The sequence below is a fragment of the Macrobrachium nipponense genome, chromosome 15 (genome assembly GCF_015104395.2).
Source record: "Macrobrachium nipponense isolate FS-2020 chromosome 15, ASM1510439v2, whole genome shotgun sequence".
NCBI classification, from domain to species: Eukaryota; Metazoa; Arthropoda; class Malacostraca; order Decapoda; family Palaemonidae; genus Macrobrachium; species Macrobrachium nipponense.
Genome location: NC_087208.1, coordinates 27,817,644 through 27,831,919, shown reverse-complemented (window position 1 = coordinate 27,831,919; position 14,276 = coordinate 27,817,644). Strand labels below are relative to the sequence as shown.

At 43.8% G+C, this 14,276-nt stretch overlaps 1 protein-coding gene across 4 annotated transcripts in view; it reads right to left on the bottom strand.

The window, feature by feature from the left end:
* Positions 1-14,276, bottom strand: part of LOC135227051 (tectonin beta-propeller repeat-containing protein 1-like) — a 147,124-nt gene that overhangs the window by 68,629 nt on the left and 64,219 nt on the right. For all 4 annotated transcript variants that reach the window (XM_064266858.1, XM_064266861.1, XM_064266860.1 and 1 more), the window contains 3 exons: positions 3,832-4,061; positions 2,799-3,706; positions 2,512-2,616 (listed from right to left, as the gene is read on the bottom strand). In XM_064266858.1, coding sequence (XP_064122928.1) covers positions 2,512-2,616; positions 2,799-3,706; positions 3,832-4,061 — 1,243 coding nt within the window. The remainder of the gene's footprint in view (positions 1-2,511; positions 2,617-2,798; positions 3,707-3,831; positions 4,062-14,276) is intronic.

Here is a 14,276-nt window from a genome sequence, read left to right as displayed (position 1 = left end):
ATTTAAGGCCAGCAGAGGCTGGTTTGAAACATTCAGAAAGCGAACGGGTATACATAATGTGCCTACTTCAGTGATTAAGGACATGTTTGAAACGTGGAGTGATGTAAACAAATTTTGTGGAGAATTATCATTCCAACAAAGATGATTTCATCCTTGTCTCCAAAATATTTAATGACAACGTTTCATTTTAGGAAAATTTTAAAGAGACGCCAGAAACAAATGTCTCTGGGCAGTTTTGTTGTGCGACAGGGATCCGGTGACTCTAAAGCTCGTTCTAGTGCCAGTAAGAAACAAAGAGAGGAAGTAACCCCCAGATAGTGCCAGTAAAAAACGAAGAGAAGTAACCTCAGATAGATTCTTGATACCTGAAGTCCTTTAAGAGGGGGATTCCCCTTCCAAACAACCTCTCCTCCTCTCCTCCTCTCTGTCTTCCATACACTAACAATAGTCTTCCATAAAGATAAGAGTGATGTTAAATGTTTATTCATCCATTTTGTTACTCATTTATATTTAGTATTTCTCAATGTATTCTGTATGTAAAACTGTGTTTATTCTCTACAAAATGTACTTTTTTATTTATTTTTGGGTGTCTGGAATGCATTAGTAACGTGATTTACATTGTTTCTTATGGGAATTATTGTTTCGGATTTTGTACGTTTCAGACTTCATGAGACGTTGCAGAACGGATTACGTACAAAAACCAAGGTTCCGCTGTAATTGAATCCAGTAACTAGTTTAGGCAAGTGGCCTGCTCCCCAGTCTGCACCACTATTCGAGCTGGAGACTAAGAGATCAAGATGTGAAACATTCATGATTGCGTAATACCAGGAAAATACCTCCATGTGCTGGGACCATGCAAACTTCCCTGTAACATTTCAAAGTACTGCCAATGCAAGAGCTGGTAGTCAATACTCAAGTAACGAAAACTTTTCTGCTTAAAACCCACTGCAGCCAAACATTAGCCCATTCTCTCCTTACTACGTTCCAACCCCTACATTTTTCATTTCTCTGAAAAGGAAAGTGATGAGTATCCCAACTAAGTGAACAAAACAAATTACAAAAGTTTCAGCCTAATTGTAAACGTTTGGTCTAAAAGAATGTCGTAACATTAAAGAATTATTTTAGAAAACAGTCTATGTTCATTAAACAAATCTCCAAAAGCAAAAATTTGGCCTAAAGGAATGGTGTAACATCAAGAATTACTTTAAGGCAATTATTAACTGGCGACTTGCACATAACCTGAGCCCAGTAAGTAAATCATATATGCAAAAGTGTTGGCCTCAAGGGATGGTGTAGCATGTAATTATTTACCAGCAACTTGCAAATAGCCTATGCCTGGTGAACAAATCATGATTGCAAGAGATTTAGGGCTAATGGAATGGTGTTACACTCAAGAACTACTTTTAAGGCAATTATGAACTGCCCAAATATGCAAATCATAAATGCAAAAGTTTTGGCCTCAAAGGATGATGCAACATTCGAGAATTATTTTTTTAGACAAAACTATTCCCGGCAACTACAAGCAGCCAATTTACTGATAATCTGAATTAAAGTAATAACAAAAACCAAAAGAAAAGACTCATCCTGCTCAAAGGGTATGAAATACATGTTCCAGTGGTTGTGTCATACTACCAAAATCCGGTGATATAACTGGAAAATAAGAAAAAACTGCTGTAAGTACTCGATGTTTAGTCGAGCACAGTAGAGAACTGAATGACTTGGTTAGCTCAGTCGTTCCTGATATTGCCAATATGTACCTACGCTAAGCAATTGAAGTGCTCTTACGAAAATTTGAATTTAGGCTGCCATATATGGAAAACTAATAGCTACATAATTACTGGGTAGTCACTTATACAAAAATACGGTACTTCTTGAGGTAATTTATTCGTCATCTGTTTGCTACTGACCATAGAGTTACTTGTGCTACTAAGTTGGGGTCATTTCCACCAACTTTTTTTTAAGACTGGGAAAAATTCTCCTTGGCACTTACACAGGCCTGACTAAAATCACAATTTTTCTTTGCCTGAATTGTAATTTTTGTAAAAAACTAAAAATTTTATTTTAAAAATTAACTCTACATAATGGTTGGCTTGAATTCCAAATAATGATGAACAAAAAAATCATACATGCTAAAAACCCAATAATCTCCCTAGTCCAAACCCTATTTCCATATTACCCGAAGTACAAAGCCGAAAACTGACATAGAATGGTTAGATACTAAAGTGAGAGACTGCACAAAAAAAAAAAAATTGAGAGATGTTTGGCATAAAAATTTAGGCAAACAAGAACAATTCAAAGTCTGTAAAATTATCAAAGATTGAGGATCATGGAAGGACAAGACAATGATGGAAAGGGGAAATGGTTGAGTATTTATGAGGTTACAGGACAGGAGAAAGTTTCTGCTTCACCTAAGAACAAGGAAAACCCTGACATCAAATTCAAATGATGATCATGATAATGATGATGACAGAATTAGTCAAGAAAATTATTAAGACAGAAACAGGAGCATACCCAGAAAAAGGTTTAATCTCTATTTCTTGACGATTTTTAAGTTTCTGTAAGACACTTGTTCTCCAAGGTTCTGACACAACAGCTGGACTGCCCTCACTAAGAAACCTGGAAAATAATAAATTGATAATTTTGGACTCCATTTTCCTTTCATATGTCTTGAATATGCCTTTACAGATTTTTCAAAATAAAGAAAGTAGTACAGTATAGTACTCACTTAAAAGATATATAAATGAAGTTAAAGGCAAAAATCAATATGAAAAAATACTACTACAGTATGATAAACATACCATTTTGGCATGTTATTAGCTCGTATCCAGCACCCTCCTCCAGTTACCCACATCCACAAATGTTCTGCTTGCATTGCTAGAAGGTCATAATTTGGCGCATCTTCTCTTAATATCACAAGGTTTCCTTTCATCCCACTCGCTTCACTACCCGCACTGCTACCACTGATATGTCTGAGACGAGCTTCGCTCCACTCTTTATTTCCAGTTTGAACAGTAGTCAAGTCACTTATTTTCTCCTCACCTTGGTCTTCTACCCCTGTGGAATCTGATATGGAGAGACAATCTTTTTCATCCCCACCTACATCACCAGGTTGCTCTTTAGATGTATCTAGAGTGTTTTCCTCATGGGTAGCTCTATTATCACATTCAGACACAATACTTCCATTAGGCAATGCCTCACTTTCTGAAAATTGGTTACTAGCCGTTACATTGTCCGATTCCTCTTCTTCCTTCTCAGGTGCAGTATCTGGAGCACTGTCATCTGTGAGATTACGCCTATCCTCTGACTGTTGGTTGTCTACAGCTATATCATCAGATCTTGTTTCTTGACTAATACTACTTGCATCTTTTTCATCCTGGCTTTCATCCCTTCCTTCTAATTTTAATTTATCAAAAACTGTTTGCATGCTGAACAAATCACCAGGATCAGTTTGCAAACTTAGATCTACACTCTGGTTAGGGCTATCAGATGCTTCACGAGAGGACGAAGGTGTGATGGCAGGAAAATTGAAAACCTGTGTATTAACATTAACAGTAGCTGGATCTGGTGTTGGACTACGGCTAGGATCTGGAGAATCTAATGTTCCTAAAGGTAAGCATATAGATTTCCAAGTACGGCCTGTGAGTTCAGCTTCTGACACTCCTGTTCTTACCAATATGGAGTGGTCATCCTTTCCTATACCCCAAACCTGCAAAACAAAGGGAACTTTATTAGATAACAAACAGCACCTTTTAAAATACTTATTATACATTATGACAGGTTAGTTAACTTGAAAAAGAAAAAATTACAAAACCCTCATTACTGCAGCCTTACCTGATCATTTGGACCAACTGCAACCATATTTAAAAGGCCAACCATAAGTAACCAAGATGATCCAAGTTCACTGTTTTGGTTCTTTCCGGAAGAGCTATCTTGTGACACCTCAAGGCCTCTCCTAAACCACAGTCGATGGTCTCTCGTTAGGGCCCAAACTGACTTCACTCCAACTGCCAACTGATGTAAACGACTTCCCTCAGGTTGATCAAGAACAACCCAATCAGTTCCTGTAACAAAATCAAGTTTTTCATACAAGCTCACTAATCTCATACATGTCTGTACACCTATATTAGTGTCCCTAGTGTAAAGGGCTACCAGTCTTTAGTCTAACAGGTAGAAGGAGGTAGTCTTAATATGCATGAACACATTGGATCTGGTATGTGTAGACCAATAACCTTACCATTTCAGTAAATTTTGTGTGTGGTAAGAAGATTTAAGGACATTCATTGTATGTATGATTAACATGTTTGTATGCAAAACCATTTGTTTTATAAGTTTATTGAATCATAACCTTATTGACCATATAGTGCTTGACTTGCTACTTAGGTCAGAGGACAAAATGATCAGTGTCCCAGTGTGTCTGTATATGGCAGTAGGATTCAGTACAATACTTGGAAGCTGTAAAGAGTCAGGAGCAAACTCTCTAGTAGCTTGTAGATTTGTAAAAGGGATGGTTAAAAACTATGGAATATGTATAAAGCAAGGAACTCGTACCATGCAAGTCATCCAAACTGGAAAATTGGAACACTTATTACCAACATGAAATACAATAGCCAAAAACTCACAAAGATTGTCTCTCAATAGTGCCACGAATGATCAAGCAAATCTGTTCACAAAGGTTCCATAATTCACCAAGACTATTTGTATGAACTAGTATGAGCCCAATCATTTTGTTAAAAAATGCAAGGAAACTTGGTTTACAAAAAAACAGGATAAGTCTCTCAACCATAACTTGAAACAATGTCTCCGATGGCTCTGCGAGAGGTTTTGATGATGTCATAGGCGAAGATGGAGATGACATCACAACAACGGTTGGCAGAGACGCCACAGCAGCTGACGTCATAGGCTGAGAGGATGCTAGGAGTGATGTCACAACAACGGGAGGCAGAGACACCACCACAGAGACATCATAGGCTGAGAGGATGCTGGGAGTGACGTCACAACATCTTTGAATGGCAGCGCTGGTCGATGGCCTCACTGGCAGAGCAAGGGGGCACCCCTCAGATTCTGAATCAAACAAGGATTCGGAATCTGAAATAAAGGAAGCAGAATGCGTAGCCACCTCCCTCTTAGGAAGGACATTATATCTCGTGGGAAAGGGGCCTACGTTAAACATAATCTCATCCTGTGCAACTCCTGATACTTGAAACGATGTAAAAAAAGGAAGGAGACACTGGTACAACCAACACCTTGTATACATATAAGTTGCTAGATGCCACAGATTCCTTGCTTTACCATCTTTGATTATTTCTATCTGGTTTCCAGCTGGTGCAAGAAGATTATCCTATTGTTCAAACCAAAGGTTTGTTCTGTGTATGAACATAGGAAGGAAGATTCAAAGGGGACCTGAATAGTGAAACTACCTTTTCTTCTTCTGTCTAATAGACAAAACAGGTGATTCTATAAACATTCAGGACACAAATACAACCATATATATAATTAATGGAGTTGTGATAAACCAATACGGGCAGTGCCCAGGTTATGTATTCCGAGTTTACGTCGTTTCTCAAATATATTCATAACAAATCAGTTCCAGGTTACAGCATTAATCCTACACTGCAAAGGAATTGTAAAAGAATGCAAGTAAAATACTGAACAGTACACCCAGAGGATTAAAGGTAAGGCTTTCATCACTTTATTTCCAATTTGTATACATTCTTCTTGAGACATTCCCAGTTACATCATTTTAAGGGTTACAGAACAGCATTGGAGCAGAACCCTCCCTGTAACCTGGGGACTGCCTGTACTGTCAAATATAGTTCCTCTATCTCCCTAAAAAAAGGCTTAAGGGAATAATAGATTAAGCAAGTACTCCAACAGGTATGAGAAATCTGTGGTGGATACTTTCATCTGTTGTGTCCATATACACTGTTCCACTCGGAGAGACACTACATACTGAGGAGACTGAGAAATTAAGGAAGACACTCATCAATGAAAATATCTTAAACAAAATGGCTGAACAGCAAACCAAAATCACATTAAATGAATGACATGCCAAAAAAATGACAAATTTTCTAAGACAATTTCTATTTTTCATAGCTACAAACCTTCGGTCTTAACAATTGGATAATTTCTAGCGCCTAGCTGGATCCGGTTAAAAAGCAGATGAAAGCAAGGAATCTTGTGATATCTGGCAACTCATGCGTAGATCGGGTGAAGAGTGGACAAACGCCGATCACCTACGCCAGTCTTTCCCAACTCAGGATGACTTAAGAAAAAGAGGGGCGGCTAGAGGTGGGCAGTATAACGTTAAGACCTCAGGTTTGTAGCTATGAAAAATACAAATTGTCTTAGAAAATTTGTCATTTGTTCATACGCGAACAAACCCTCGGTCTTAACAAACAATAGGATAGACTCATACTTGGAGGGAGGTATAAGACATCCTAGACCTGCTGGGGGCCTACCCGCCAGTCCAGCTCTCAAAAGAAATAGGAGAGGGACTGAAGCCCGTTGAGTAGCTAGATACACTGATATCTAACCACTCAGAACCTGAGTGACATACAATGATATATGGGATAACCATTGTATAGGGAACCAAAGAGAAACTTTGACTGTCCAATAACAAACCAAGGCACTTGGGTTTGTAGTACTCCCAACTCCTCCTTGCCCAGGATCGGAGTCTATGCTACTAAATAATGAGTAAGATATTGTATATTGCACAACCAAACTACCAGTATGACTACCTCACTCACCTGTATCAGACCAGTCCAGCAAATTACGTGTCAATTCCTTGAACCGCCCGAAGGAAGAAGGAAAGGTACAAGAGAAAGAAGGAGGCCAGCCAACTCACTCATTCTCTCATCCACACAATCATCTTAGGTAAGATACAAAGGTGCCCCGTTAAGGGCAACTATGAGTTACACAACCTGTTGGGCAGCCACCACAGGACCCAGGGAAAACGTGTCCATAGATCTGTGGGCAACGTCCTTAAGATAGAAGGAGGTGAACATGGACTGGCGTAACCAAGTACCAGCACTCAGCACTCTATGTACAGCCAAGTTCTTTTTGAAAGCCAGAGAGGGACCAATACCCCTAATGTCATATGTTCTAGCCTGCACAGACGTGGTGATGGAATCATCAAGAGTCAAGTATGCCTGTCTAATGGCTTCCCGTATCCAAAAAGAGATAGTATTCTTAGACACCTCATTCTTTGTACGGCCTGTACTAACAAAAAGTCTGCGGCAGCGTGGTCTAAGGTGCCGAGTCCTTTTAAGATAGCAACGCAGGGCCCAGACAGGGCACAACAAAAGCTCTTGAGCATCACCACCCACAAAATCAGTCAGTGATGGAATGGAAAACGAAGCAAACCTGTCATCATGCACCGAGGGATTTTGGGTCTTGGCCACGAATTCTGGGACAAATTCGAAGGACACTGACTTCCAACCCCTGGTGTGCTTCACCTCATCACTCAGACCGTGGAGCTCTCCTGCCCTTTTGGAAGATGCCAAAGCCAAAAGGAAAACTGTCTTGAGCGTCAGGTTTCTGTCAGATGAGTGACGTAAGGGCTCATATGGACTCTTAGTCAAGCTCTTAAGCACCAAGGAAACATCCCACATTGGAGGCTTGAGCTCAATAGGAGAACTCGACTGCTCAAACCCCTTAACTAGCAGGGAAAGTTCCCAGGAAGAGGAGATGTCGATACCCTTCAGGCGTAACGGCAAACTCAAGTGCCGCCCTGTAGCCTCTAATAGCAGACACGGACAAACGTTTCTCGTCTCTGAGGAAGGTTAAAAAGTCTGTTATTCGCTGAATAGAGGTCGCGAGAGGAGAAAAACCCCATTTACGACACCAATCACAGTAGATCGCCCATTTGCCTTGGTAAACTGCGGGGTTGACTTCCTAAGACTGCTGGACATGTGCCCAGCTGATTTCTGAGAAAAGCCTCTCTCTCAGAGGAGATAGTTGATAGCCTCCAACCGTGAAGAGACAGGGATTCTACTGACTGGTGGAACCTTTCTGCATGGGGCTGACACGCTGACACCGGAGATGCCGCCAAGGGGGAATCTCCCTCGGAATCTCCGACAACAACGACAGTAGATCTGGAAACCATTCCGCCTGAGGCCACAGAGGGGCTACCAAAGCCATTCTGAGACCCTGTAAACCCATCAGCCTGTTCAGAACCTGACAGATCAAACAAAATGGAGGGAAGGCATACACCTCCAGGTTGTCCCAGGGATGTTGGAATGCGTCGTCTGCCAATGCTAAGGGATCTGGGACCACTGAACAGAACACCTCCAGCTTCCTGTTGTAGCATGTTGCGAAAAGGTCCAGCATGGGTCTTCCCCAAATCTGGTAAAGCTTGTCTGCCACCACTTGATGAAGGGACCACTCTGTGCCTAGGATCTGATCCCGGTGACTGAGTTTGTCTGCGACCACGTTCCGTTTCCCTGGGATATACCTGGCTGAGAGCTCTGCCGAATTGCTGATTGCCCACAGGTGAAGCTCGACGGTCAAGGCATGAAGTTGCTGAGAAAACCAGGCCTCCCTGTTTGTTCACACAGGCTACCACCGTGGTGTTGTCCGACATGAGAACGAAAGAGTGACCCTCTACCATCCCCCAAAACTCCTTCAGACCCAGGAAAGCCGCCTTCAACTCCAAGACGTTGATATGCTGCTGCTTGTCCTCCAAACCCCAAACGCCTGAAGCGATGAGGCCGTCTAAGTGCATGCCCCAACCTGCGAGGGAGGCGTCCGAGAACAGAAGGAAGTCCGGAGGGAGAGAACGCAGAGGGACGCCCTTCAATAGATTCTGGTCATCCAACCACCAACAAAGGTCTTCTCTCACTTCCAAAGACAGTGGGACCATAAACAGGGGAGAGTCCCCAGCCGGAGACCAGAATTCCCCCAATCTCCATTGCACAGACCGAAGATGAAGACGCCCATAAGGGACCAGCTTCTCCAGGGAAGATAGCACTCCCAGAAGAACCTGCCACTGATGAGCCGACTGATGCGACTTTGACAGAAAGTTGCGCGCCACAGCCCGCAAATTCTCCAATCTCTGATCCGACAAGAAAACTTTTGCCACTGTCGTACCGATGACCATGGCCAGGTAGAGAATCCTTTGAGTGGGTACGAGGTTCGACTTTTCCTGGTTGACTAATATGCCCAGGTCCAGACAGAACTGAAGAAGACTATCCCTGTCTTGCAGCAGCTTCTCCCTGGAAACTGCCAAGACTAACCAATCGTCGAGGTACCTCAGCAAATGGATCCCGAGCATGGGCCCAACTTGACACGAGAGAGAAGACCCTTGTGAACACTTGAGGGGCTGTCGTTAACCCGAAGCACAAGACTTTGAACTCGAAGATCTTGTCCGCCAGAGAGAAGCAAAGGAACTTCCTGGATGTAGGATGAACAGGGATTTGGAAGTGTGCGTCCTTTAAGTCTATCGACAGCATGAAGTCGCCTTCCCTTACAGCTGCCAACACCGAGTGCGGGGTCTCCATCTTGAACCGTGTCTTCCTGATGAAGCGATTCAAAGTGGATAAGTCGATCACAGGCCTCCATCCTCCCGACGCCTTGGGCACCAAGAAGGTGTGACTGTAAAACCCCGGGGACAGATGCACTACTTCTGCTATCACATCCTTGTCCAACATTTTCTGCACTTCCTCCCGAAGAGCCAAGAACTTCAGAGAATCTGGGGGACATGTCTTCCTGAGCTGCAGCTTGTCCAACAGAGGAGGAGAGAAGTCGAATGGCAATAGGTATCCCATCCGAAGAACATCTACCACCACTTCTCCGCCCCGTAACTCTGCCACTTGGCTCAATGGCCAGCCAGGCACCCTCCCACCCGTGGCGCAGGAGAGGGAGAGGCGCCCAACCTACCGACAGCCCCCTTGACCTCTGCCCCTGGGGCCTCTTCTTGGTTTAAAGGGTGGGACTCTGATTTAGACACGGCTTGGTGCACCGGTTGGTCCTTGGTGTCAGCCTGGTGTCGGTCTATCGCATTTTCAAGTTCTGTCCGTGGAAACAAGAATTGCGACTCCAACAGATCACTGTTCCTCAAGGCCAGCAAAGACTCAGTGTTGAGCGACCTCTCCATCCTAGACAAAGCCGCGTCCCTCCTAACCAGAAGAAGATTAGCCCATAAATTGGCACTGAGGTGAGCCAAATAAGAAAACGCCTTGCCCCCGGACTGCAAGACTGGCAAGCGAGGCAGCACTCATCAACCCTTCAGGGGACCTGTCAGAAGCTATCTTGGCAATCACCACAGACCAGAGGTCCAGCCAAGAAACCGTCTCCAACATGGAGGCCGCCGTAGATTCTAAAGCTAAGGCGTCTTGCGGAGACAAGGACGGAGCCACTGACCTCACCTGTTCCAAAGTCAAACCCAGCTTCAGGCGAATGACGTCTGGGTTAAGGTGGCGTGACAACAAAAACGCAGAGCTCATAGCATAGTACTTCCTATGTCTTGTGAGAGGTGGGGGTAGTAGTTTGGTAGAGCCTCTAGAGCGAAGTGAACCGTCCCGGTCAGAAACAGAGGCGTTAACCTTCTGTAAGACCGACTGAACGTGCCCCGACAACGGCAGCTGAAGAGATGACTTGGGGTCCTGAGTAGCTCCCACCAAGGCTTCCAAGCAAGAAGGAGCGTAAGACGACCAAGCCTAGTCCTACTTTCCAAATTGTTGAACCCACAAATGAGATCAACAACTTCCGAAAAGGAAGACAGAAACTCCTGCGTGTCCCCCTTCTCCTAGTCTGGCACCAGCGACCGATGACGAGAAGGATGTGTGGGCTCTTCTAACGTGCCTTCTTCACCAAAATTCACAGAAGGGTTAGTAGCCAAACAGTCTGAAACCCCTACTAACCTATCTGGGCTGGGTCAAAGCGTCAGCCTCCGAGACAGACCCACTGTAACACTAGGGACTTCACTTACCTCAACAGGTGACTCCAGACGTCCATGAACAGACACGAGCATGGCAGCCTTACATACATGAGATGGGGGGAGTACTCAAGATTGATGGAGAATCCCTTATAGTGGAAGCCTTGGAAGCACCAGTTAAGAGGAGCAGGCAAACACTATGGCTGCACCACCTCCGTGCTCACTACCTTCGACCTCTTGACAGGCACCTTCAGATCTTTACGGCGACGAATAGACCTTGGAGAAGATGGAGCACTACCATCACGTGCACGGACAGGGGAGTTGCAACATGCTCGCGATGTGCAAGGACGGAAGGGGGGTGGGGGGGTTGCACGTATGAGATTCGGCAGCGAAGCAATCCCTGCAGAACACAAATCACTAACACTGCCTGAAACCACAGCACTCTCGGGAACACGTCCGCGCTGTTCCTCCCTCGACGGCGAAGGAAGGGCAAAGTCCTTAGCCTTCCAACGCTTAATACACCGACTAGGCGTACAGGGGGAAGAGGGAGAGGAAGACAGCACTAGCTTCTTATGCGCACTCTTCTCGGAAGGCAGGAACGAAGCAACGCGTTTCCTAGCAGTCCACCCAACCGATAAGGCAGCCAACTTCACATCCAATACAGAGTCCAGCCTCTGAAGCACTGCCTGGCATATGACCTCAACTGATGTGCCAGAGAAGGCTCCGAAGACAAGGAAGGGAGATGTTTCGAACTGGGCAGCAGTGATGACGTCGCGGATAAGTGAGGCGGATCCGAGGAGGCGACTGGGAGATACGTCATCGATGAGAGTGACGTCACAAGCGGTGGTGACATCACGGCTTCCCCTCTGTGCGAGGGGGAAAGAGACGCCACTGGCGGAGGAATACACAAAGATGGACCCTGTGACGTCATCAACGGGGCTGATGCCGCAGCATCACTCCGATACAAAGCTACGGCAGACACCGGTGGAGCAATACAAGATGACTGACTGCTCCCACACGCGGAGACGAGGCCGAGAGGGGGGAAGGCCTGGCTGGGCCGGGAAGGGGGGGTGCGAACCTCCACAAAATGCGCTAGTAACCCCCTCAAGGACGGGGTACTCCCTAGCCCAAGCGTCTTCCAAATCTCCGCCATTTTGGATGCCTCCGACTCTGGAAGAGAAGAGAATGATGAAAAAACCTCACCCTTCTCGGGAACCAAAAAAGCTCCCGAGGAAGAGGGGGGCTACATTACAAAAAATACCCTGGCAACCTCCCGATACTTCCATCGACAAATCAATGGAAGAAAAGGAAGGAGATGCAGGGACAACGCTACTATGGGGGTTGACTGCTGCGGAAGACAAAACATCGGGAATATGAGCAAAGCCCTCCCAAGTAGGAAGAGTGGAGACTCTCCGATGTTCCCTCTTACCATAAAACTTCCTCCACTGCTCCTTAGGCCATGCCCGGCATTCCGTACAAGGATTCATAATTGTACAAAAATTTGAACAACACCTACTGCATGTGATGTGAGGGTCTGTCTCTGACGAAGCCAAAAAACGAGAACACGGGAACCCAGGAACTCCGGGGCACATACACTGACGGCGAGAAGGAGCAGAAGAAGCCATCATACCAGGTAAAAACACACACACACACACACTAAAGGAAACGAAACGGGCAAAGAACCGGGAAAAGACCAAGAGAGGAATAAACCCAACTCTCGTCCAGGCGGTTAAGAAAAGACTGGCGTAGGTGATCGGCATTTGACCACTCTTCACTCGATCTACGCATGAGTTGCCAGATATCACAAGATTCCTTGCTTTTATCTGCTTTTTAACCGGATCCAGCTAGGCGCTAGAAATTATCCTATTGTTAAGACCGAGGGTTTGTTCGCGTATGAACAAAACTCTATTGACAAGGATGGCAAAAATGGCATTACCAAACTCTGTTTCCAGAACAATATGCACCAAAAGCACCTGGAAGATGAAATGTCATTCCCAAAACACAAGGTGAGAAAATTCAAGTTATCATTTATTTTAAAATATGTGAACTTTCCAACTCATCTTGAAAAATAATCCATTGTATTAGAGAAAGATATAAAGAATTTTCATGTCTGCTGGATAGATGCCAAAACTCATATACTATTAGGATGATTACCATTGGGCTCTCAGAGAAACTTCCATGTCATGTACATGAAGGTGTTATATTCAATTATTACACAATTTAAAACCATAAAAATGTTATTCATTATGAGCAAGAATATGAAAAACTAACATGAAAAAAGGATAGGAATACAACTAAGCTAACAGCAAGGTAGCACACAACTTAACTGAAACCTAAAAACAGACAGTTCTGCATGTTGGCCTACAGATGGTCAGAATCTTTATATCTGAGAATGTTGGGTGTGTAAAGCAAACATGCACATATTGTTAGGTTTGGTCATTGTTTTATTTCAATGATTGTGTCAGGGTTGTATGCCTATCTCTCTTTCTTTCCATTGTTTTCATCAGGTACGCAAGTTAACTACTGTCTCGGTGAGAAGAGCAGCGTTAGTCAGGTTTTGGAAAGCAGATCAGCAGGTTCTCGACAATGTTCCACCAAGAACACAGCAGCAGCAGCAGATCTGGAATATCACCTGGTTGATGGTAATGGATTTGTTGCAGCAGATGTTGACTGCTGAGGACATCAATCCAGTTCCCCAGGATGAGGTGATAGCTAACCCATAGTCCCCTGTTCAGAATATTCTTGTCTGGCAGCTAAAAAGCTGTCGCATCGAACATTCTGATGTTCAATGGTCGGCCTCGAGGATTTTGGATTGTGGCTCTTTACTGTTTATGCACTATCAATGTTAGTAGTATGTTTTGGATGAGCAAGGGTATGGCTCTTATGCTTTATGCTATATCATTATCAGTATCTTTTGGATGAACAAGTGTATGGTTCTTACAATGTATGCTGTAACATTACATACTAGTATCTTTTGGATAAGCAAGAGTATGGCTCTTACTGTTTATGCTATATCATCATTAGTATTTTTTGGATGGGTAAGTGTATGGCTTTTATTAAGTGAAGTACTATCATTATTGTTATTGATGAACAAGGGTGACTCTTCTGATGATTAATTCTATATTTAGTATTGCTGTTGTTTTAAATAATTATTATATGTTGGTCTGTTCAGTTTTTTTATAATTGTATTTAGGCCATTTTTCTCTTTAAGAGTGTTATATGATTATTTAAGGTCCCTGTGCTTTCCAAAACCTGAACTCATTTGTACATAACGTTTATTTATAAATAATAAACTAAGTACTATATGGTATTGAGGTATTCTCTTTGGCTCCCTCCCTCCCTCTTTGGTTGTTGCAGTAACTTCAGTCCTCTACAGTCCCATACGGTGTGTATTTATGAACTT